The 25,630-nt window shown below is 36.6% G+C and overlaps 1 protein-coding gene across 1 annotated transcript; it reads right to left on the reverse strand.

Annotated features, from left to right (window-relative positions):
• Positions 1-5: 5 nt before the first annotated feature.
• On the reverse strand, positions 6-20,090 carry LOC141394034 (transmembrane protein 138). The gene is made up of 4 exons (XM_073967794.1): positions 19,843-20,090; positions 19,704-19,776; positions 19,464-19,635; positions 6-284 (listed from the first exon to the last, which is right to left on the reverse strand). Exons 1-4 carry the CDS (start codon positions 19,974-19,976, stop codon positions 175-177), a joined length of 489 nt encoding a protein of 162 aa, XP_073823895.1. The 5' UTR covers positions 19,977-20,090; the 3' UTR covers positions 6-174.
• Between the last annotated feature and the right edge of the window lie 5,540 nt (positions 20,091-25,630).

Consider the following 25,630-nt stretch of genomic DNA (forward strand, 5'->3'; position numbering starts at 1 on the left):
ATCAATTTGTTTTTTTTTTTAACAACAAAAAACATAATTTTATTATTTATTTTTATATTTTTTCTCTTTACTACAACACATTCTCTTAATTTACAAATTGTTCTTTATTTTATTTTGAATATTATTTCTATTTTTAGATTTTGAATCTTCACTTATAAAGCATTTCTTTCCTTTTTATTTATCACTCAACTGTTCAGCAATCCAATCAATATTCTCCTCATAATACCGTGGATCGGATATGGTCAATGCTGTACGTTTGTATGTGTAATAATAGAAAAATGAAACTGGAAGAGAGAAAAATGTTATTGTTAATATACACATAAATCTATATATTTAAAAAAAGATATGCATTAAATTTTATTCATCAGTAGTGCGATTCTCTAAGTCAATTTTTGAGTTACCGACAAAAATCGGTAACATTAAAACGCAAAATTATGAATGAAAAGTTCAAATAAAAGTTGACAACACTTTCGCTATCGGTAGACTTTGCGACCACTTTTTATAGGCCGCTAACTTATCGAATAATATCGATAATTATCCAAATTATAAGTGTTTTAAATTTACCGATTTTTGTCGGTAACTCAAAAAAGGAATTAGAGAATTGCACTACAGATCCCGAGATTCTCAATATTTTTTTTTTCTTTTACATTGCTAAAGTCCAGCTAATCTTGATTTCTCTATCTAACCAAAAAAATTTGCAATTGAGTGCCGGACTTGATCTTCTAGTCCTTGGGAACAGACGCTGCAAATGGTTGAAAATTCTTGGCAGCTACAAAATCGATTTCAAGATGATGTGGTTTACAATCAAAAGTCTATCTTGTTCCAAGAATAACAAAAATCTCATCCAGTATATTGATACCAAGAAGCTTGTAAAAGAGTCCTGCATTGGAGCAGAATCAAGCTAAGCGAGTAGTTCTTCAGAGATGCAAAAATTTCAAACAATACTTGTTTTCCATCTCCTTTACCTCCACAAAAGTTCAGTGAATTATCTCTAAAGCTCTTGGTTTAGACGACGAAGTTTCCTTTATATACCAGAACTCGGTGTAATAGTAAACCAAGCTTTGACAACATTCTATGTGCTAAATCAAGATCAGATGCAGTAATTAAATGTACAAATTCAATAAGCAACTATGTCGAACTTCTGTATACAACAACAACTTCTCTATAACGCAGCACTTGGGGACCGAAGAATTACTACGTTATAGAGAAAATTCCTTATAGAGAAACCAAGGCAAAATGGTTAATTTGACTTACATACATGAATAAAAAAGGAACAAACATGTGTTTATGAATAAACATAATTTGAATTTTTATTTAGGAGTGAAATAAGTATTGATTTTAATTTGATTTTGCCACTTTGCTTTATCAAATTTTTCGGAATGAGCAATGTAAGAAAATATAATTAGAAACATTGTTTCGAGTCTCCAAATAATGGATAATTCATAGTTAAAGTGTCGCAATAGACTTTATTTAACATGGTCTTCAATCGTGATATCTTCTAATTATTTCTTTACATATTGAGACCCTATTTTTTGCCATTGAAATATTGTGTTCTTCAATATCAGCCGCTTCTTTAGTTTAGTTTAAAACAATGGAAACAAATCGCTTTAGATGTCTATGGCCTGTTCCCGTACTTTATAAAGTGGTAAAAGTCGTAAACGATTTTTATATAAACGGGAACGCAAAATGTGTAAAAGTGGTAAAAATTGTAAAAAATTTCTTGTTCTGGAACAGAGCTCTAATTTACGAGCAACAAGGTACGCTAGTCATAAAACATTTATTTTTTTTTAACCTATTTTCATTCTTAAAGAGCTGATAAATGAGTTTTGCTTCTCTTTTTAGTGTGAACTTCAGTAAAAGGAACATTATGAATGTGTTTTGTTTCTCATTTACTGTGTATGACTAAAATTCGTTATAGAGAGTTTATTTTGTGTGGGAATTCCCACTTATGCAATAAAAACACTTCGTTATAGAGAAGTTTGCTATAGAGAGGTTAATATAGATGAAAATGTGTTGAAAAAAGCAGTGTTTTCAGTTTTTCTTCTTTATAGGGAAATTCGTTATAGAGAAGTTCGACAGTATCTGTTTTGGATGGAAATTATGCTTCCAAAATATAAATAGGCTTTTTTAATATAAATATTTTTAATTAACCAATATTTGTAATTTTTGGAACTGAGAGACAAAAATTCAGGCTTACATATATGCGATGACGATGAAAACCGATAGCGTTGGCTGGGCGAATGAATAAGTGATGACGAACCACCTAATAAGGCGTAAAAATACTAACCCTATGTCGGTACACGCAGTATGGGAAGACCAAGGTCTCGATGGAGTAAACAAGTGGAAGACGAGATCGATAAACACGATATTCGAAATGGGAAAACTAAACCAACAAATAGAGGAATGGAAATCGTTTCTTAATTCAGATTACAAGGCAGATGTTCTTTAGATAATTAAGAAATAGATATAACCATGGCAAATATAGGCATTTTTATCAATTTCGAAAATGGAAGAGATCAAAGGCCAGATTGCTTTGGATGTCCTGCATTAAGGATAATTAAATAAAAATATTTATTTATACATTGCGATAGAAGCCTATTGGCCAATTGGCATCGCAACCCAGTAAGAACCCAGCAAAATAATTTGGAAGTAGTGCAATGTGGACTAGCTCTGTCACGGCATGTTTTGATGCAGTTCAAACGGAGTCGTGAAAAAGGCACTCCAGTCCTCACATTTTAACTGCATTTGGATGCAATCCAAAGAATCACATCCACTTGTCACATTTTAACAACATCCGGATGCAGTTCAGCGGAGTCGTGAAAAAGGCACTCCGTTCGCTACATTTTATTAGCAGTTGTTAGAGATCCCTACATGTATATAAATCAGTTTGTACATCTCTATAGGCAGCGGTATACATTTTACAAAAAGAGATAAGCGTGTTAACATTTCCAAACATTTGTTAATACAAACTAAATAATATTTAATTTGTGAACATTTTTCCGATAACTCACGAGAAGAAAATTTCCGAATGGAGTGCTGTTGGAGTACATTTCGAAAACTTAACTGGTGATGGGAAGACAACCCATTTAGCACATGAAACAGAAACAGTTCAGCTTGGATTAAATGGAGAGCGGAGGAAACACGCATGTTTGCGATTGAATTCAATGGAGAATTTTCATAATTTGTGTTAATGTAATAAAGTTCTTAATATTTTTGTTTTACACAAATAATAAATGCATTTTTTTGTTCTGGGATATTTTGTAATGGCTTGCACAATTTCCGCAGAATGCCTGTATCAAACACGTGCTTTGGACTGCCTCCTATTCTACCCCAAAGGGTTAGTTAAAACGCTATGCCAAAGGGTCAGTTAAAATGCAGTGCAATGGAGTGCCTCTTTCAGTAGTCACGCTCTTGTAAAAATCATGAGTGAAAATGCATAATTTGATGCACTTCCAGATCACTTGTACAATGTACATATCATTTAACTGCCTCTTTGGAGGCAAACTTTTTGCTGGGAAACTACAACATTATTTCATATTACAAAATGACTTACAGATAAGAGATAAGACAAAATAGATATATATTACACAATGTAAGTTAAAATTATTAAAACAAAAATTGCAAAAAAGGGCTCCCCAGCCTTATAAAAGAATCAAACTGGAACTGAGAGAAAAAAATATATTGCTGGTAATTCAAGATGATCGAAAAAGCATGTATTCAGAACAATGTACTACTCAGTAAAATACCATATATGTATTAAGTAGTAGTATTACTATTAATAGTAAAGGCTTCAAACTTACGCCGAAATTCAAAACATGGGAAAGAGAAGTTACGTAGCTCATTGGGTAGGTGATTCCACAGCCGAGCAGCACGAACAACAAAAGAATTGTCTAACCAAGATGTGGAAAAAATGGGCAGAATTATCTGTATGTTACGAGTATATCTTGAAAACGAAAATCGTTCCCGAAGTAATACTGGCAGATCCAAGTATGTCGAGTTATAAAGAAAAGACACAACACGTTGTTGGATAAAAACTTTAAAAGGTACTCCTAAGAAATTGTGCGCATGAGCAGAAATGTGGTCCCTCCTGCGCAAACTGTAAACAAATCTGACAACCATATTAAAAAGCTTTTCTACTCTCTTCGCCTGTTCATCAGTTGTACCTGATATAACCTAAATGCCATAAAAATAACTGACATTAGCAGTGCGTGAGCCAGATCTCTTTTAACAAAGAGGAGCAGGTAGAACTCAGTGCTATATAATTTGCGAAGAACATTTATGATCTTAGGAAACAAAGCATCAATATGTGCGGAAAAATCAAGTTTAGAATCGATAATGACACCTAGACACTTCATCTTGTCCACCAAATGTATAGGGGAACCAAAGTAGTTCTCACTTATTAATCAAGTGATATATCGATAGACTTAAGGCCTCGGTATATAAGCGGCTCACTTTCTTGCTTTACTTCTTTCTGATTGACCCGAGCCAAATTCGAACTAGGTTGCCCTTTGCCTAGTCTCTTGCCAGAAATGACTCAAGCAACAATGGCTCGGCCGTTCTTTATTCCTTTGTCAGAAATGACTTATACCGTAAATTTGCATTAAGATCTGCATTTAATTTTAGCCTGACAGACAATAGTTTCTGCATTTACGAAACAGCTGATTGTTGTTTTGTTGTTGTTTGTTATCCTTGTGTCTCATATTCATGCTCTCTCCCCCATATGAATATGGGCTCTCTTTTACGGTATTCCCATATTGAAATACCTAAATGCATTTTAGATTCAGTTTGATTTTGTGCATTAATATTGAGAAAAATGCACCAATTAATTTGAATTAAGCCAGTTATGGCAAAAATGACATTCTTCTTGTATATGTCCTGGAATATTTGCTCCAAGTGAATAGATTAATACCTTCGATTGGACACAAAAAGCAGACTTTGGGAGTGTACAGATGGGAGATCTTCCACAGGGAGAGAAAGAAGAATGGCAGCCACCTTGTGGTGGGATTTGTGAACCTCTCCTCGGCCTGCCTGATAAAAAAAATAAGGACATTGTGTCTATTAGTGACTGGAGGCTATTGGAGGAGTGCTCATTCTCCGACCACAAGTCTCTTTTAGCGGTGAACGGCAAAAACCTCATAGTAATCCCAGAAGAACCGATTGGATGTACTTCATCTCAACTTCCGGAACATGTTCATTCCATTGAAGCAGTGGATAAAGTCACCAATGTTCTTATGGGTTGTTATGAGAAGTCCTGTCCTTTTTAGATTCACTTTGGCAGCTTTGTTGAGATGTATGTTTTACTTACTATTTGTTGTAGTCAAGCTTAATCTCATATTTGTTGTTTTCAAATTTAAAAAATAACAAGTTTAAAGTGGGGTGTAGTTAAAATTGATTACTTTTGGGGATGGCAGAGAATAATAGTTTCGTCCAACGCCACTTGGACTCATCAGTTCTCTTAGTTCTTTGTATTGAAACAAAGAACCCTTCCCCAATTTTATGACGACTCGAGCTCAAGAATAAGTGTGACTGATGAATTCGTTTCAATGCGAATTCAACCGAAAACACCTAAAAACTCTCGTAGCCGCATATGTAAACCAAATTAACTACTCCCACTGTCATGTGTCTCCACATTGCAGAGAATGCACATAACTATTTTGATAGTTGTCGAAAAATAACAACCAATTGTCCACGGTGCTCTGTGTCTATTTTTAGATTCACTTTGGCAGCTTTGTTGAGATGTATGTTTTACTTACTATTTGTTGTAGTCAAGCTTAATCTCATATTTGTTGTTTTCAAATTTAAAAAACAACAAGTTTAAAGTGGGATGTAGTTAAAATTGATTGCTTTTGGGGATGGCAGAGAATACTAGTATCGTCCAACGCCACTTGCACTCATCAGTTCTCTCAGTTCTTTGTATTGAAACAAAGAACCCTTCCCCAATTTTATGACGACTCGAGCTCAAGAATAAGTGTGACTGAGGAGTAGTTAATTTGGTTTACATATGCGGCTACGAGAGTTTTTAGGTGTTTTCGGTTGAATTCGCATTGAAGCGAATTCATCAGTCACACTTATTCTTGAGCTCGAGTCGTCATAAAATTGGGGAAGAGAGTTTTTAGGTGTTTTCGGTTGAATTCGCATTGAAACGAATTCATCAGTCACACTTATTCTTGAGCTCGAGTCGTCATAAAATTGGGGAAGGGTTCTTTGTTTCAATACAAAGAACTAAGAGAACTGATGAGTCCAAGTGGCGTTGGACGAAACTAGTATTCTCTGCCATCCCCAAAAGTAATCAATGGGTCTATCTTGTATTGCCACTAAACTTGAGTTGCGTTGTCAGTTGTCTGCGCGACTGAGACGAAATGTTGTACCATTAATGTCAACTCAACTGGGTGGTCGATAAACATGTTATCGATCAGTGTTTTTTCAAACTTGTGACCTCTATTCGCCAAAAAAAAAAAACATTTTAAAAATAATTGCGCTTTGGATAACTCTTTTTGTATTCTGGACAATATTTTGGCTGAGTTTTCGAGCAAATTTGGAAAACAACCCAAGATTGGAATATAACCTGCCCATTGAATCTTCGGATCGTCAAGTTTTATTTGCTGTCCCAAAAATGATAAGTTCGGTGGAATTATTTTTTGATGATGAAGAAAATGTACAGGACATTGCATCTATTAGAAGAAATTTGAGGGACAAGTCGAATACATTGGAATTGCCATCTGCATTGTAAGCTGATGATCATGTGGAAAGATCTGTATAATCAGTAAATTATTTCAGGCTTAAGGCGTATTTTCGATTGCCAAAGGATGCCGTAGTTTACGTTGTGGAAACGTTAAAGGATGACTTCAAAGTAAGTTACAGATCAACAGCAATACCCCCACTTTTAAAAGTGTGCGCAGCGTTGCAATTCTTGGAGGACGGAAGTTTCCAAAAGTCCCATGGCAATGATTTCAACAATTGCATGGCTCAATCTACATTGTCGAGAGTATTGAAGGAAGTTGTCCACTTAATAGAGGACAAATTTTGCCAAAATTGGATCGTTTCGAAGTTGACAGAGGAGGAAAAAAGGCAAAATAAAAACCATTTTTATTCAAAAACGAAATTCCCTGGTGTAGTTGGCTATATAGATGGAGGATGTTCGTCATTTGTACTTAAACTGAACCTACTGTATTTGTCACCAAATTCATTTGCAAAAGATTTGCTGCTGTCCTCTCCAAAGGCGATAAATTCACTTATTGTGATGGACCACCACCAGTGTCGTTGAAGTTTATTTTATTTTGAGGCATTTTCTTTTTCAACTTTGCTTTAAAGTGAATCCAGACTCTGCCACTTTTCAGGTGTTCGTGTTGGAGGTTCATGGCTGTTTAAACTGTCCGAAATGGACCTCCACGCTTTATCCGCTGTGGCTTTGGTTTCACCAAAACTCCCGAACTCCTCGGGCTAAGTTAGGATTTTCACTCAGTTTATCAATTAATATTTTGAACTGCTGCTTTGTCGTTATTTTCACCATATTGATACACAAAATTAATTAATGATGCAAAGGATCAATAATTGTTAACAAAATGTTTATTTTTCCTTCTATTTTACTTCTTGTTTCTTCGAAAATGTTCACTACAACTGAAAATTGGTGGTTGCTGAAAAACAGCCGCTTCATCAACTGAGATTCGCAACTTCAGTTGAGAGTTGCCATACGTGGATCAATTTTGACAACTGGCAACGCCACTCAACGATAATTGTTATCAATGATCGACCCCCAATTTTAACTACACCACACTTTAAACTTGTTGTTTTTTAAATTTGAAAACAACAAATATGAGATTAAGCTTGACTACAACAAATAGTAAGAAGTCCTGTCCGCTTACATACCCACGCAGAAAAAATCAACCAGTATGGTGAAATAAAGAAGTTGCTAATCTTAGGAGAACTAGCAAGAGTGTATATAATAGCGCTAATAGGACTGAGCTTAGTGCGGACTGGGACTAATATAAGGTGAGCTTCAACAAGTACATAAGCGAGGTGAAGAAAGCTAAAAGGAACTCATGGACACACTTCAGCGAATCGGTAGAGTAAATTCTGCATCCAGATTCCGCTAGATATTCTCGAAGGACCCTACGGCCATAGACAACTCCGGTCTTGAGACCATGGACCTATAGGCAAGTACTCACTTCCCCGGCTGTAAGGATTTTGATAATACCACTAAATCGTGGTGTGTACGCCCAACCCGTACAGACGGGGAGGTGATTTGGTTGATGAGTTAATTAGTTAACCCGGGATTTTATGGGTTATTGACACATTCCTGCCTTATAAATCTTCCGGCCCTGATGAGATCAATACGGCGATGCTGCAGTATGCGTCTCCAACTTTGATCTCGCACCAAACAGATGTATATAAGGCTTGTTTGCTGCTATCGCACATACCGAGCCTGTGGAATGAAGTAAGTTTGACATATATTCCCAAGGCTGGGAAACCAAGCCGCTCTCTGTCTAAAGACTACAGATAAATTAGTCTTTCTTCCTTTCTGTTGAAGGTTCTGGAAAGGCTAAAAGACCTAGAATTGAGATCCAATCTTAATCCGAATGTAATAAGTAAAGCGCAACACGCATATGTATATTAAGAGCAAATCGATCGAGACCGCACTGCATGATGTGGTAGGACATATCGAAAATAACATGTTTGACTCGAACTTCAATTCACACGAATTTGTCCTCTTCACTAGGAAAAAACAATATCGTCAACTTCCCTCTACCTGTTTTGGAAGGAGTGCAGTTAAGTCTCTCTCAGGAGACCAAGTACCTCGGAGTAATCCTTGACCAGCGGCTACGAAAGGGCTAAGAAAGGTCTACTTGCTCTCTATTCCTGCAAGAAATCGAAAAAGCTGGGGACATATCTAGTCATGGTGGGAAATGTACAGCAGGTGGCTTCCCTGCATGTGGCCTCAACACATCCTGTGACCCTTGTCCGTTTTTCCAAGTCATGCAAATGACTTTGGGAATTCAGCGCAATACACACGTAAAATTGAGTGTACCAATTTTTAATGTGAGATCATGTAACAAGCACTAATAGGTACAAGCACTAATAGAACAATGTCTCTGAACTAAACCATATGAATGATCAACTAAATGCCAAATATAGCACTGGGAGGTTAAATCTCCGAACGAGATACAAGCGGGAGCCGAAACCATCAGCGACTCCCAAGAATGGATAAGCTATGATTGAGGTCATCCAGAGGATAAACAAAACGAGAGGGGCTTTCAAGAATCCCGTTAATTGGAGAATTGAGGTCATCCAATCGCAGTGAAACGCAAACTGAAGCCCTGATGAAGAAAATCGATAAATGTAATATACATATTAGCCTGATCCAGGAATAAATTATGAACTATTCTACCCTTACCGGAACTCTACAGAAAAACTGTATAATATGCTACAAAAACATATGTTTTCTTTCCAGAGTTGACAACGTCGGGCGCCACTGAATAGCAACATGTACCTGGCGTCAGTATATCTACCGTTCGACTCGTAGTCACTATCACCAACGTCGAAATTGCAGACCCTGGGAAGGAAGGCAAAGAACAGGTAACGATGTATAAAAATATAACGAATAAACGAAGTAAAAAGGGGGGGTTTTTGAAGAACACTCATTTTCTGGTATATTAGGTTCAAAATTTCGAGGCCACCTCCGCATTCTATAAGCTTCCGAAACAAATCCAATACCAAGTGGATTAAGTTCCGAAATCAAGTAGAAGAAAGACTAGTGCAAGAAAACGATGAATGTCTAACCACGGAAGACAGGAAAATACCAAACTAGTGAAGTGAAATTCGAAAAAAGTTGTTCTCTTCGAGAGAGAAAATTTGCCTTCGAAAACCCTTGATGACTGGGGAAATTCGTAACAATGAAAAAGAAGTCCGAAAGCTTTACTATAAAGTAGAACGCAAAACAGCAGCAGTGGAAAGTGGAACAACATGATATAGTACACAACATCGAGAGCACCTTCGTCAAGAAGATCTATACACTCACTATCTACATCCAAGGTGCTTTCAAACCCTTGATGTAAGGGGAAATTCGTAACAATGGAAAAGAAGTCCGAAAGCTTTACATAAAGTAGGACGCAAAAAAGCAGTAGTGGAAAATGGAACTACATGAGATAGTACACAACATCGAGAGCACAGTCGTCAAGAAGATCTATACACTCACTATCTACATCGAAGGTGCTTTCAACAACGTCAGCACTGAAACACTGATCCTGTTTTTGGGCATGTTTTAGGTTAAAAACGCCCTGATGAACTGAATAAGCCACATGCTAAGGAATATGTGGATAACATACAATAAGGGACCATGTTAGCCAAGGAATGAACGTAGGAAGGATTTGAGTAAGTCTATGCAGACGTCGATAAAATACTTCTCAGGGGAAACAATCCAAATTTGCTTTGCCGAGGTGACTCTAAAAATTGCTCATAACTGGTCTAGAATATGCGGTCTAAATCCTGGGTCAGCAGAAGGGCCGAAATGGCTCAAAAATCGCTTACAACTGGGCAAACCATGAGGTCCAAACGTCAACCAGGAAAACGGAAATATGTCTATTCACTAGGAAAACGAAAATGGGACCTTTCCAACAACAAGTTTCCCTGAATAATACAAACAGTATTTCTAATGAAGACAAATATCTGGGAGTAATTCTGGATTCAAAACTCAAATGTAAATGCCATATCCAAGAAAGGACTGACAAAAATTACAGATGTTGGTCAACCTGTAGAAGAGCTATAGTTTCAAAATCCTAGAAAAAAATCAATCGTGTTTCTAATCTCGTAGAGTGCACTTCGTTTGCGATCATTGAAAGCCGTAGCATAACAAATTATATATTGCAAACTCTGCTCCATACAGAATAATTAATCAAAAACATAAGTTGATTCTTTGTGTGCTTTTCTATAAATTACAATTGTTCCCCTTTAAAAGTGGTGTTTTTGGATTAAATTTCTCTAACTCAGCTGCTGGTTTATTTGTGTTTTTTTTTGTTTTGTGCTCCGTTCGAGAAACTTCGAACGTTGAGCGGTGTGTGCATTGGTTTCTGTGAAGTTCTAATTGTCGTGTTCTAGATTCTTCTAGATCTTGTCAGAAAAAGAAAAACCGTTGTTTTTAACAAAATAACAATTCCAAACTAAACAATGGAGGAGGGAGTTGATATCTCTCCTCCCCGAGGTAGGAGGGAAAACAAACAACCCTCCAGGGAGAGAGAACGAAGTCGCAGTATTATCCGCGGGAAAAAATATCGCTCGGAAAACGAAGAACTTTCTACAAACAATAACGTGCAAAATATGCAAAAGAATATGCATAATGAAAATGTCGAGAATATGCAAGATCAAGAACTTTCTCAAAGTGTAATTTCTGCTGAGGGTGTTTCTTCTCAAAAAACAAGTGCTAAAAAAATCAGTTCCAAATATGATTATAAATATGATACTGATCATCGGGGTCCATACATTGTCTATGTGGACAAATCTGATTCACAGGGTAACATTTCTCCGATTAATAGCATTACTTTATCTAAGCTTATAAAAGATGGGGGCATTCCTGGCGTTTTGGACGTAAAGAAAATCGGCTTCGGCAGAGCAAAGGTGACTTGCAGAAGTGGACCAGCGGCAAACAATTTTGCTTGCAATTCAAAACTACTGGAAGCGGGATTCATAGGTAAGATTTTTGGTCATTTTGTATCCAAGGTCGGAGTAATCTTCGGAGTCCCTACAAACATCTCTGAAGAAGAGCTATCTAATGTTATTCAATCAGATGTTCCCATACTCAAGGTAACCAGAGTAACCAGAATGGACAAGGGTGAACGAGTCAACACACCTAGAGTCAAAATCCTTTTTAAAGGACTTAATTTACCAAATACCGTCAGACTGTTTGAATATACCAAACGTGATGTTAAGCATTATGTGTCCTTTGGACAATGCTTCAAATGCTTTAGATTCAACCATTATGCACTCCATTGCAAACAAAGAGTGGGTCTATGCCGAAATTGCTTTACTCGGCATGAAAGTGATTCGCAATGTGCTAGCAAGATAGTATGTTCCAACTGTGAAGGTGACCATTCACCGCTAGAAAAAAGCTGCCCAGCAAGAGAAAAAGCTTACCAGATAAAGAAAATAATGACGTTGGAAAATCTAACGCAAGGAGAGGCACGTTCCAAGTACTCATCGTATTTCTCAAATCGCTTTGAAATTTTGGGAGAGGAAAATATAGACACCGCCTTCCCAATGCTGGAAAATAACACGAAAAAACGCAAAAGAGAGAACGTGGATACTTTAAACAATTACACAGAGTCAGCGAAATTCCTACATGCCAATCAACCCTTCGTCAAGGTAGCAAAGACAAATATTAATCGCCAGCGAGAGCAAGAGAATGTGGCTAAAACAATGGCTGAGTATAAAAAAGCCTTGGAAACAAACAACGTTTACAAATCTGGAAACGGAACTATGTTGAAAGCAATGTCCGAGTACAAAAAGACTCAAACAAACAATTTTATCAAACCTGGAAGCGGATCTATTCTTAACAAGCCGAATAAAGTAGAAGAATTAGGAAACTTCTTGACTACGATCTCTTCAGACCTTGGAACTATAAATCAAAGTAACACAGACAAGATATCAAATGAACACATGCGCTTTTTTATTCAACTCAAGCAAAAAATAGATAGTCAACTAGCAGATATTGACACTTTCGTAATGAAATCAAAAATACAGGAGTACGAGAACAATCATCAATGGGAAAGTAAGTAATCTAAGTTAATTAAAAAAAAAAACTCTATTTCTCTCTTAATCTTTAATAATTATATTTTTTTTTAATTATGCGGATTCTCCAATATAACATTCAAAGCATAAATAAACAAGAAAATAAAGATCTCCTGGAGTTATTCCTTCATAATGAAAACATCGATATAGCCACACTTTCTGAAACCTGGGTTAAGAACAACACCAATGTCAGTCTATGTGATTACAATTTTATAAGCAAGGGTAGATCTGACGGATATGGTGGTGTGGGCATTGCAATAAGACGCAATATAGCCTACAGCATCATAGGCTTTGATCCAAAGTATGAAATAATCGGCATCTCAACTCTAAACCTTCGAAAAAATATCAATATTATAACAGCGTATGTCCCGCCTAACTTACAAAGAGACGTCTTTAAAAATATCGTCAAATCTATTTTTGAAACTGCATCCAAGTTAAAAGGAGTCACACTTATAACAGGGGACTTCAATGCAAAGGCTTTTACCTGGGGTAATCCAGTCACGGACGCTAGGGGTCACATTCTACTAAGCCACGTTAATGAATTCAATTTCTTTTGCCTCAACGACGGAAATCCCACATTTACTCTAAATAATATATCATCTGCTATTGATACTTCCTTTATTAACTCTCCAAATTATCAGATCACGTGGAGGGTATATAATGACAAGATCACCAGCAGTAACCATCACCCTATCCTGAAGGAAACTCCTACAAAGACAGACCTGCCAAAAAAACGTAAAAGGATTCAACATTCTAAAGTCATAGCACAAATAAACAACATGTCCGTAGGCAACACTCTCCAGGAATTTAATTCTAGGGTACAGCAAATTATAAACAACAACACAATAGAACTGGGTCCCAACAACAAATATATCCCAAAACCCTGGTGGGATGAGGAAATTCAAAATCTTTATCAGATCCGCTTGGCGGCGAGAAGGAGGTACGCCAGAACCAAGGCATGGCTGGACGCTCTGGCCCTGGGTGAGGCAGAGCGTAAGCTGTATCAAAGAATAGCCAAGAAGAAAAGAAGACTATTCAAAATTTTTCAACATCAACTAAACAATGCCAATTCCAGCAAGGACATGTGGGACATGTTAAAGAACACAAAAAAGTATAACAGAGAAAAACCTATAAATAATGTCTGGAACGAAGACCAAAAAGAAGCTTACCTAAATCTAATTACTGAGCAATCCAGCTTAAATCAGGAACAAGGCGAAGTGGTTTTCGGCAACATCATTAGTGAACGTCCTAGTCTTGACCGTGAAACATTTGATCATTTTCTAAATAGCAGAAGCTCTAATTCAGCTGCGGGCCCAGATGGTGTCACGTACGGTATGATAGCCAATCTTAAGGAAGAAGAGAAGCAATCCTTCTACAACATCTTGTCGGAAATCTGGAATAAGGGCGAATTTCCTGAGGAATGGCGTAGAATTAGAATATGTCCAATACCCAAGAAGGGAAAAGACCTCAGTGACATACGAAACTATAGACCGATAGCCCTAATGTGCACAGCCCAAAAAATACTGGAAAGTGGTGTCAAATGGAATTTGCGGAACGAAAACAAATATTGCCAGCAAAATCGTACGCCTTCAGACCCGGTAGGTCCACGTCATGTTGCATTAATGATGTTATCAATACTGTAGAATTGCTTAGAAAATCCGGAAGTCATGTAGTGGGAGCCTGTGTCGACGTTGAAAAGGCCTTCGACAACACAAACATCAACAAATTGGCGAGAATCCTATTTGAAAAGGGCTTCAACACACACGTGATAAAATGGATCTTGGACGGAATGAAAACCAGGCAACTTGAGATTGGGAAATGTACAAAAGTTATAAACAACGGATTGCCACAAGGAAGCGGGCTTAGCCCGATTTTATTCAACATATACACGGCTCAATTGCACCAAACAACTTCAGATAAAACCGTCATTTTCCAATTTGCGGATGACTTCTTCATCCTATGCCATGATAAGTCGTTCAGTTGTGCTAAAGATACTTTAACTCAAGAACTCTGCAGGATGAACAAAAAATGCGCGGACCTACATCTTAGCTTCAATATGAGTAAAGTCAACACAATGCACTTTTGTAGAAAACCACGACAATTGGACATAAGCATTAATGGCGAACAGATAAACCAAACAAACTCTATAAAGTATCTTGGGGTATACATCACTGCCAGTGGTTCAGCAAAAGTACATGTAGACGAAACAATTGCAAAAGTGGATAAAACCTGTAGCTTCCTTAAAATACTCAGCGGATGTAAATTTGGCGTCTCTCCATACAGGGCTCTTCACTTTTATAAAGCCTTCACCCGTCCCAAACTAGAATATGGTGCAGCAGCTCTCTCTAACCTCACTAAGACCTCCGAAACAAGAATCAGAACATGCATAAACGGTTGGCTTCGTAAAGCCCTTGGCTTAATCAGAACCACGCCGATACCTATAATATACCATCTGGCTGCGGAAGTGCCTCCCAGCTACAGATTTCAGATAAGCACTGCCAAGGAATTAATCAAAAGCAAAGCATATGGTCTGCCGGCAATCGAACACGCCCAGAAGATATCAGAATTCAATACAAGCTATGCACAATCGCTCAAAAATTCAATGATATAATCCTCAATGTCGCACCCACAAAAACTGTATCTTTGCCCGCAAAAAATATCAGTATCTACATCGATTTCTTCCAAGGAATAGTATCCAAAAAATCTGAAGCGAATGCAGAAACAATAAGCCAACTTGTCAATGAAAAAATTGCAAAATTACAAGATTTGAAGTTTGACATTTTCTTTACCGATGGCTCGGTGGTAGACAATACCAGTGGAGCTGCTTTTTTGCACATGAATAGTAATACCATACAGTCCTTCTACACAAACAAAAAGCTAGCATCAATGACCGCAGAGATTGTTGCCTTCCACCAGGTCCTGATTTTCGCCCAAAATAATTCGCTTACCAAAATTGCGATCTTGACTGACAGCAAAAGTGGCATACAAGCAATAAAAGCTAAAAATCATAAAAATTACATGATTGATAATATAATCCAAATTGCGGACAGCAACAACATGACAATCGAAATGCATTATATCCCCGGTCACGCCAATATCCCCCAAAATGAAATAGTTGACATCGCAGCGAAAAACGCAACCACTGATGGTATCCCCCTAGACATCAAATGGCCTATCAAAGATGCTATAAACACCGTAGAGGATCGAATTTGGGATGAATGGTCAAGGGAATATGCAAGTATAGCAGAACAAGGTAATTCTCATTTTTTTTAAATTTTTCCTAAACCTATAAGAAACCCATGGTTCAAAAAGTCAAAATTACACCCCGATGATCAAAAATCACTGAACCGTATTCTAACAAACCACACTTTTGGGAAAAGCACACTAGCTAAAATTAATGTTGTACCCTCAGCAGATTGTGAAGAATGTAACACTGAAGAAACAATAGCGCACATACTATTTATTTGCCCCAAATACCGCAGCGTGAGAAATACTTTTAAAACATTTGATGGAATCTTCACTGTCGAAGATTTCATAACCAAACACCATTGGGAACATGTATACGATATTATTAAGTTTTTAAGAACAATTAAAATACAAATATAATTTGAAGGCACACAGATCAAGTCTGTATTTCTGTTTTTTCGTGGCGTTGTACCCCCTACACCTCTCATAAAAGAGAGTTCGCCAAATTCCCCTCTCTTTTCTGCCCCTCTCTACCCTATCTTCCCCCTTTCCTTTTATTGTCCCAGTTTCCAGGGATTTTAAAATAAAAAAAAAATAAAAAAAATCCTAGAATAATACTCTGCAAGTAAAAGAAGCGAAATCCTAACATACACCCCTATAGTATGGTGGATAGCTATGGATAAAAATTCAATGTAAAAAAGACTACAATGTTCTTAAGTCTTATGCCAGACTATGAAAATTTTCATGTAGGTGAAAATGAGTTTATAGGCAAGATGTGTGAAGGGGGTGAAACTCTGTACACAAGTCTTATGACAATTTTCATGTACGTGAAAATGAGTTTATAGGCAAGAGGCGTGAAGGGGGTGAAACTCTGTACACAAGGTTCTGTAATCTGAAATTATTCTTTGTGTTTAAATTCTCTCAAACCCATGGTACAATAATACAGGTAGCATTATCATGCCAGCTGATGGTAACATAATGTGTCAATTGCATTGAATTAATGTCAAATTTTGACATCTTATGTTGCCAACAATTGCCGATGCGGCTACCTGTGTATTTGTACCATGCTCAAACCAATGCAAAGCAATGAAAATATCAAAATTTTCATATGATTTCATAAATTGGTCTGTTCCAGTACTGCAAGAATCTACAAATTTTTACTATTTTTTTCGATAACATAAAGGAAAAATTGCTATCGTAGTAAAAATTTTTAGATTCTTGCAGGTTCTGGAACAGCGCAAATGTGTGTGGACGTCAATGAAAATTTGGAAGAAAATGACAAAAAGTTTTCAATGAAAATTTTCATAGTCTGGCATAAGACTAAGCTGGGTACACATTTGCTCTGTTCCAGAACCTGCAAGAAGCTACTATTTTTTACTACGATATCATTTTTTCCTTTATGTTATCGGCAAAAATAGTAAAAATTAGTAGATTCTTGCAGTTCTGGAACAGACCAATTGTCAGTTTTGAATGTCGATATTTCGCAATTATCGATAACTGTCAAACCGTCCAGCAACCACAAAACAAACTGAAAATCATTCAAAACTGACAATGTGTGCCCAGCTTTAAAGTTCTTACGGGAAATTTTGGGGTCAAAAGCAAAGAAACACTCATAGTTACGTATAAATCTATTAGTCGCTCCGTGCTATGCTATGCAGTGACACCTAATGGCGTAATCTACAAATGACTAAACCAGGGATGCTCTTTTTTTGCAAAGACAGTATACTCAGCGATCCCACTGAGTTGTTTTTGCATTTGCTTTTCTCCCTGACGTACACTGTGCGTGGACAAAAATAAACAACAAACATCATTTGGTTGTAGCATTTTTTCACTCATTCATTCACACATGCATTCGTTTTGGTTGCATTTCTATGGTCGCCTCTGCTCTAAACAGTGCCTCCGGTTTGCTATATGTCGAATGTGGAGATTATTTGCTTGTCAATTCCTATTTTCATGCCATCTGCCTAGTCATCACTACCATCACATAGTGATGTAGGATCCGCCTGCACAGCACATCCGAACGGACGTCAGCAGATGGTCAATAGCTGCAGGTATGAAACAGCTGAACACTAGGACGGTGCATGAAACCGTTAACGGATACTGCCCTAAAAGAGTTCGTAGTCAAAATCCTCCAGTAATTCACGACAACGAGAAGAAACTTCCAAAACTCATCAGACCACATCGACACAATGAGGACTACACCAAGTAACAATTTTACTTTGTTCATCCCATAGAAATTCATATATTTCGATGAGTGAGTGGATCGATAGTGCAAAGCCCCAAAGTATGGCGCGTCTAGAGCAATGTCGTTCTTTGGTATTGTTAAAGTTACGAAGTATTTCGGCAATTCACACCCACACAACCTGAACGAAAGAGCACATAAAAGAGAGTAAATGTTTTGATTTGTTTTTGTTTGCAGCATGCGCGCATACAACCTTACTAACACACTGTCAAAAGATGCAAACATTGAGAATTTTGTGTGTCTCTTCTTGGTCGGCAGTGGTCTAGAGCAGGGGTGCTCATAATAGTTCGTGTATTAGTAGTGGTAAGACTCTCTCCCCATTACTAAGCAATGGCAAATCAGAAATAAAGAGAGAATACGTGTGGTTTGTTTTTACGCTACCGTAAGGAAGTGATCACCGATGGTCTAGAGTTGAAAGCATGGATAAATAGAGGAAAACACCAAAATCCTAGGGGAAACCCAGATGAGGACAAAACATAGAACCTACAATAACAAAACAAGGTGTATATAAGTAAAGTGACAGATATCTCTTCAGGACATCTTGGATAAAAAAGCTTCACCCGCAGAGGCATTCCTTAAAAGGGCTTACCCCCTGTTTTTGTAAAAAGTTTTATTGTTCTCACACGAATTGTCAAATTTTGTAGATCGATTTACTCGCCTTAGCGCAAATGTGGAACGCTGATTTTTGAATGAGGAATTCTTACCTGTATATAGAACGTGTCTACGAAGAATTAGGTCTTTATGTCATCTAGGGGCTGAGCTATGGATGGCCAAATTATTACGAATATAGACGAACGAACAGAAAATAGTTACAAAAACAGGGGGTTAGAGTTGCCATGGATCCATGTTATATAATATAATTGCCACAGGACCAACACTTTTTTAAGTATTTCGTTTTTTTGTTTTTTGTTATTGGGTATGGACCATGGCACAATTCCCCAGGTAGTGGCATCGTAAAATATTGAATATGTTATGTCAAAACTTTCTTTATGTTGTTGGGGAAATTACAACAAAAATAATTTTTTTATAAAGGGATTTGACTTTTCATATTCTATCAGCTGGTGTGATACCACTACCTGGTAGTTCTGCCATGGTATGGACTTCTAAAATACTGAGGTGCTATTATTGGTAAAATTGAAACCCGAATATTTTTGACACTCACTGTATATATATATATGTTTATATGTAGAGTATAATTATTACAAAGCAAATAAAATATACTTCATATGTGTCGGTAAATTAAAGTAAGATACCTTACCTGTTCTTTGAACGAATGACAAAGCCTTCATGGTTGATGACCAATCTGACATGGGATACCACAAGGCATGATAGACGAACCAGAAATGTTGCGAAACCGACAATAAAAAGTATAACAGGATTGTAAATAAGAAAAATTTACAATTCCTGAGGATGACATGTGTGGCTCCAACCTAAGCAAAATATACAATTTAATAAATTTATCAGAATATTGCATACTCAAAGTATCTTCAACTCATACCTCATAGACACAGGTGGCATGGACAGCAAATGTAAAGAATAAATATTCGCATATTATAAATAAATCTTTTGTCCTAAAAAAATAATCGATATTAGTTAGTATTTGTACGTAATATACACGGAAAAAATACTTCACTTACACAAACAAAAGTATAGTTAATTGTAATTTTTGCGGCAACAACAAATGGGCAAACGTATTAAAAAATAAATCCGCAATTAACAGAGAAAATTGTAAACCCAAAAGGATACGATAACGCGTCAATGTTAATTTCATATTATGTTTAATTTTTGTAAGGGGTTTTCAGAAAAGAAATTGTAGTATAAATTTGTATTATTGTCTCGTTTATGACGTCAATGTTATGAACAAATATTACCACACACTTGACATTTATTTTGGAAACAACAACAGCACGAGAGGGATGTTTTGCCAGAAAAGGATATTTTTCGCGCATGCTCCTTGTAAAACGAAATCAAAATGCAACCATGGTTTAAAACCAAAATTTTTTTGTTGGTCATATACATTGTAATTTATTCAATTCAATTAACAAAATACCTTTGAATAATAATCAGCAGGTTCGGGATTCAGTGTATTCCATACAGACCACCCCATGATGCAATAACAATGTGACCCTGATAATGTCATCTTTTGCTGTCAAAATACATTTTGTTATTAAAAGTAAAATATTTCAGTATTACCAATACCCCGGTTACACTTAACCGAATTAACCCAGTGGGTTTGGGTTTCAAATGTCAATTCCATAGCGCAAACGTCAAATAAATCCTCATGAAGTGGGTTAACCTGGGGAAGAGTCATAAAATTGGGGAAGAGTTCTTTGCTTCAATGCAAAGAACTAAGAGAACTGATGAGTCCAAGTGGCGTTGGACGAAACTAGTATTCTCTGCCCTTCGCTAAAGTAAATCAATTTTAACTACACCCACTTTAAAAACTTGTTGTTTTTGAAATTTGAAAACAACAAATATGTGATTAAGCGGGCTTACTTTAAAAATAAAAAGTAAACACACATCACAACAAAACTGCCAAAGTGAATCTAAAAAAGACACACAGCACGGTGAACGATTTGTTTGTTGTTATTTTTCGACAAACTATCAACATATTTATGATGATTCTCTGCATCGTGGAGACGCATAACAGTGGGAAGTAGTTACTTGGTTTACATATGCGGCTACGAGATTTTTTAAATGTTTCTGATGAATTCGCATTTAAACGAATTCCTCGATTACGTTTATTCTTGAGCTCTGGTCGTCATAAAATTGGGGAAGAGTTCTTTTCTTCAATGCAAAGAACTAAGAGAACTGATGAGTCCAAGTGGCGTTGGACGAAACTAGTTTTAGCTGTTTCTGGTTACCCTAAAATTTGTAACAATTTGTACCAATTGTTGCTGGAAGTCGTCTGATAACACAAAAAACCAGCAAAAGAGAGCGATTCGAGAGAGACATTTTGACAGTTCTTTCACTGAGAGCTTGCAAATTCTTGCTGGACAAATTTCTTCTAGCAAGCACTTGCAAGCTCTTCTTCTTCCTGAAAACAATTAATCAGCCGTTTTTATTTTTATACCCTCCACCATATGGAGGGTATAATTAAATTTGTCATTCCGTTTGTAACACATCGAAATACACTAAGACCTCGCTTTGCGTCGTTTCAGTTTGCGTTGTTTTCGAAGTTGCGTCGTTGCTTAGTTAATACCAATTTTCACTCTGCGTCGTTCGATTTTCGATGTTGCGTTGTTTTAAATTTGAGTGACTAATTTTTTATACCCTCCACCAAAATTTGGAGGGTATATAAGATTTGTTTATTCGATTGTAACGCATTGAAATAACCATTTGTGACCCTATAAAATAGGTATATACATATATTATTGGTCAGCGTAAAATTCTAAGTTTATTTAGCCATGTCCGTCCGTCTGTTGTAATCCGCTATCTTCGAATGATTTGAGATAGAGGACTGTAATTTTGCCCACATATGAATTTGGTCTGAACTTACATCAAATTCAAAGATGGGCTACATCAGTCCACGTTTTACTAAAACCCCGATATAACGGTCCCGCCAATTTCAGTTGTTTTTACCTTTTTAGCAACATTTTCAGAGCGAATTAGATTAATTTGCCATTTAGTTCTCCCAGTGATGTAGAAACTTGGTCCATGTTTTGTTATAGCCCTCACGAAGCTTTATCTAAATTTTCTAGCCGAATTAGACCAACATAGCTATCATTTGGCGTTTAAGGTTCCTAGTGTTTAAGTAATTTCTCCACCTAAAATTGTAAGCATAAGAAAAAATAGTGTTGTTCTAGCCTGGAACCTATCTCCGAACTTAACATGGTTTTCCATAGAAAATCTTAATTCGCTTTGCGTCGTTTCACTTTGAGTCGTGTTTTTTTGGAACGTATCTACGACGCAAAGTGAGGTCTTGGTGTATTCGTCGGAGACCCTATAAAGTATATATATTATTGATCAGCATAAAATTCTATGTCGATTTGACCATGTCCGTCTGTCCGTCCGTCCGTCCGTCTGTCTGTTGAAATCAAGATACAGCTCGCAATTTTAAAGATAGAGAGTCAAAATTTGGTACAGAAGTTTTTATTACTTGCAGGATGGTTGGTATTGAAAATGGGATATATCGGTCCACGTTTTGATATAGCCCCCATAGAACGGTACCTCCCGATTTTCGGTATTTTTAAGGTTTTAGCTTCATTATCCTACCAAAATGGCTGAAATTTGGTACGTAGTCTTCTTTAGGGGTATAAAACTTTCCCTTAGAATTTTGTTGGTATCGGTCCACACCTTCATATAGCCCCCACAGAACGGTACCTCCCGATTTTCGGTATTTTTAAGGTTTTAGCCTCATTATCCTACCAAAATGGCTGAAATTTGGTACGTAGTCTTCTTTAGGGGTACACAACTTTCCCCCAGAATTTTGTTGGTATCGGTCCACACCTTCATATAGCCCCCATAGAACGGTAACTCCCTATTTTCGGTAGTTTGAAGGTTTTAGCTTCATTATCCTACCAAAATGGCTGAAATTTGGTACATAGTCTTCTTTAGGGGTATAAAACTTTCCCTTAGCTTTCCTAAAAATGGCTGAAATTTGGTATGTAGTCTTCTTTAGGGGTATAAAACTTCCCCCCAGAATTTTGTCGGTATCGGTCTACACCTTCATATAGTCCCCATAGAACGGTACCTCCCGATTTTCGGTATTTTGAAAGTTTTAGCTTCATTATCACACCGAAATGGCTCCACGCCTTCATATAGCCCCCGTGGAAAGGTACCTCCCGATTTTTCATATTTTGAAAGTTGTGTCTTCAATATTCCACCAAAATGGCTGAAATTTGGTATTTAGTCTTCAATGTGATATAAAACTGTTCGTCAGAAATATGTCTGTACAGGTCCACGCATTCATATTGCCCCATTTCTGACTAACATTCGTCGGTATAGGTCCACGTTTCGATATAGCCCCCATAGAACGGTACCTCCCGATTTTCGTAATACTGAAGATTGTGACGTCAATATCCAACCGAAATGGCTGAAATTCGTTATTTCGTCTTCCAAGAGTTAAAAAATATTCCAGAAGAGTACTAGAAGCGTACTTCCTGATTTTCGGTATTTTTTAAGTTTTAGTCACATTCTCTTACCGAAATATAGGAAATTTGGTATTAAGTCTTCTTTGAGCCTAAAAACTTTCCGTCAGAAATTTGTCGGTATAGATCGACGTTTTGAAATAGCCCATATAGAATGGTGCCTAACATTGTTTCACCAAAATTGCTGAAATTTAGTATTAAGTCTTCTTCATACACGAAAGGAAACTAATTATTCCATTTTACTTCAGTACAACTTGTGGTGGAGGGTATAACAAGTTCGGCCCGGCCGAACTTAACACCGTTTTTACTTGTTTTTGTTGATTTATGTTTGTGAACATTAAAAACAATTTTTTTGTGGAAATAACATGGTCTAACCCCCATTATTATAAGTCTTCTTTTGTTATAGTTTCGATTTACCGAACAGATTTATAGCGTCCCGGTTAACCTAAAGTTAAAAGTGATGATTGAATTTCAAGGAGGAGCTTCTTGTCATTAACATTCATTAACATGTGAAAATTATATTTTTAATGCCTCCAAATTAGTTTATTTTGCGTTTTCAAATCCATCAGATAGTAAAAGAACACATGTAATAATTTGTATTGTTTTATGGAGAACAAATTTGTAAAGTGGAAAAATACTTTTTTGTTTCATTTTCTTTTTTTATTTTTAATAAAATACAACGTGTTTGCTTCCTTTGTTGGCGGACAAATTGTTCTGTTTTGGCAAGTCAGCAGATTGCTTGCTGGTTTTTGCTGGGAAGGTGTCTGTTTACTTTTTACAATTTTCTAGCAAAAGAGAATAAAAACCCCTTACTCTCTGAGAAAGTTCTTGCTGGACAATTCTTGCTGGGAAAGTAACCAGACAGACTTATTCTCTGCCCTTCCCTAAAGTAAATCAATTTTAACTACACCCACTTTAAAAACTTGTTGTTTTTAAAATTTGAAAACAACAAATACATATGTGATTAAGCGGGCTTACTTTAAAAATAAAAAGTAAACACACATCACAACAAAACTGCCAAAGTGAATCTGGCAAAAAAAACTCTAATGTAACCGTACTATAAGGCACATATATAGAAGGTAGAAGTGACAATCAGCTGTATTTTTTTACTTTTTTTTGTAAATTTGGTTTTCAAAATGTAGTAGGCATGGTGCAAGAAAGAAGGTGATACACTAATACCAACTGATATCTTCATTTACTGTCAAAACAAAATTTTAATTAAAAATTAATAACAAATATTACACGGCGTTTATATTATAGATTTTTGCAGGGTTAACCTTCTCTATGAGGATTTAGTTGAAGTATAAGCAATGGAAATGACAGCTGAAACCCAAACCCACTGGGTTAATCCGATTATATGTAAACGGGGTATTACACTTCCATAAAGAATATTTTCTCCAGCATCTTTAATTAAGCTTCGCGAAGAATATTTTACCGTTTTCTTCCTCGTTTTGTGGATATTTTGCGCAAAAAATTTTGACAGGAAATGAAGACTTCGGTCTGAATTCGCCTCTATTCGCCTTTTGCATCACCTTGTTAAATTCGCCTTGGGTATATACCTTTTAAATAGCTTTTTTGGGTGTTTATTTGGGTACATGGTACAATTACTTAGGTAGATGCCTCAGCCCAGCTGATCGAATCTAAAACGTCAAAAAACTAGGAATTCGCTATGAAAAATCAAAACAAAAAACCATATGATTCGGTAAGTAAGAGATAGCATGTGTTCACTTCACCGTACAAACACAAGCGACAAAAAGAGACAACAAGAAACCATTTGGCGAAAATTTTGACAGTTTACATTACAAAAAAAGTTGCTTTGTTGTAGCAATTCGCCGATGTTTCTACCTAAGTAATTGTACCATGTTTGGGTATTAGGCCTTTACCTAATTAACTGCGTGTTGCGTGTGCGTTCAAAAATACAAAAACAAAATACATGTATTTCAAATTGACAACAAAAACAAATACATGTATTTTGTTTTTGTTTTTTTGAACGCACACGCAACACGCAGTTAATTAGGTAAAGGCTTTAAATAATGTATTTTAAAATGAACATTTTGTTTTTCTGTCATATAGGAAATTGAAAATATAGCAAAAAAGGGTAGAAACTCGGTTTAAATTCGCGGTTTCAATATTTTATATGTTTCGTATCGGCTGTTAACGTTACATGTGGGCTGCATGCTGCAAAAAGTATAGTTTTCCCGGATAGGACCAAAATCTCAAGGTAACCAACAGAAATCGTGGATAAATCCATTTGATAAAAGGGATACGAAGAAACGTAGTCCAACATTAGTGTTTGTCTGCAAGGAGGACTTCAACCAACAGCTTTAAATGCCCT

The sequence above is a fragment of the Musca autumnalis genome, unplaced genomic scaffold (assembly GCF_047663935.1).
Source record: "Musca autumnalis isolate F117 unplaced genomic scaffold, ASM4766393v1 scaffold_2, whole genome shotgun sequence".
In the NCBI taxonomy this organism is placed as follows: Eukaryota; Metazoa; Arthropoda; class Insecta; order Diptera; family Muscidae; genus Musca; species Musca autumnalis.

Coding starts and splice junctions, on each gene's coding strand:
- LOC141394034 (XM_073967794.1), bottom strand. CDS start 19,976: ATGAAATTAACATTGACGCGTTATCGTATCCTTTTGGGTTTACAATTT. Junction 19,636..19,703: donor ATGCCACCTGTGTCTATGAG/GTATGAGTTGAA, acceptor TATTTTGCTTAG/GTTGGAGCCACACATGTCAT. Junction 285..19,463: donor GTCATTCGTTCAAAGAACAG/GTAAGGTATCTT, acceptor TCTCTCTTCCAG/TTTCATTTTTCTATTATTAC.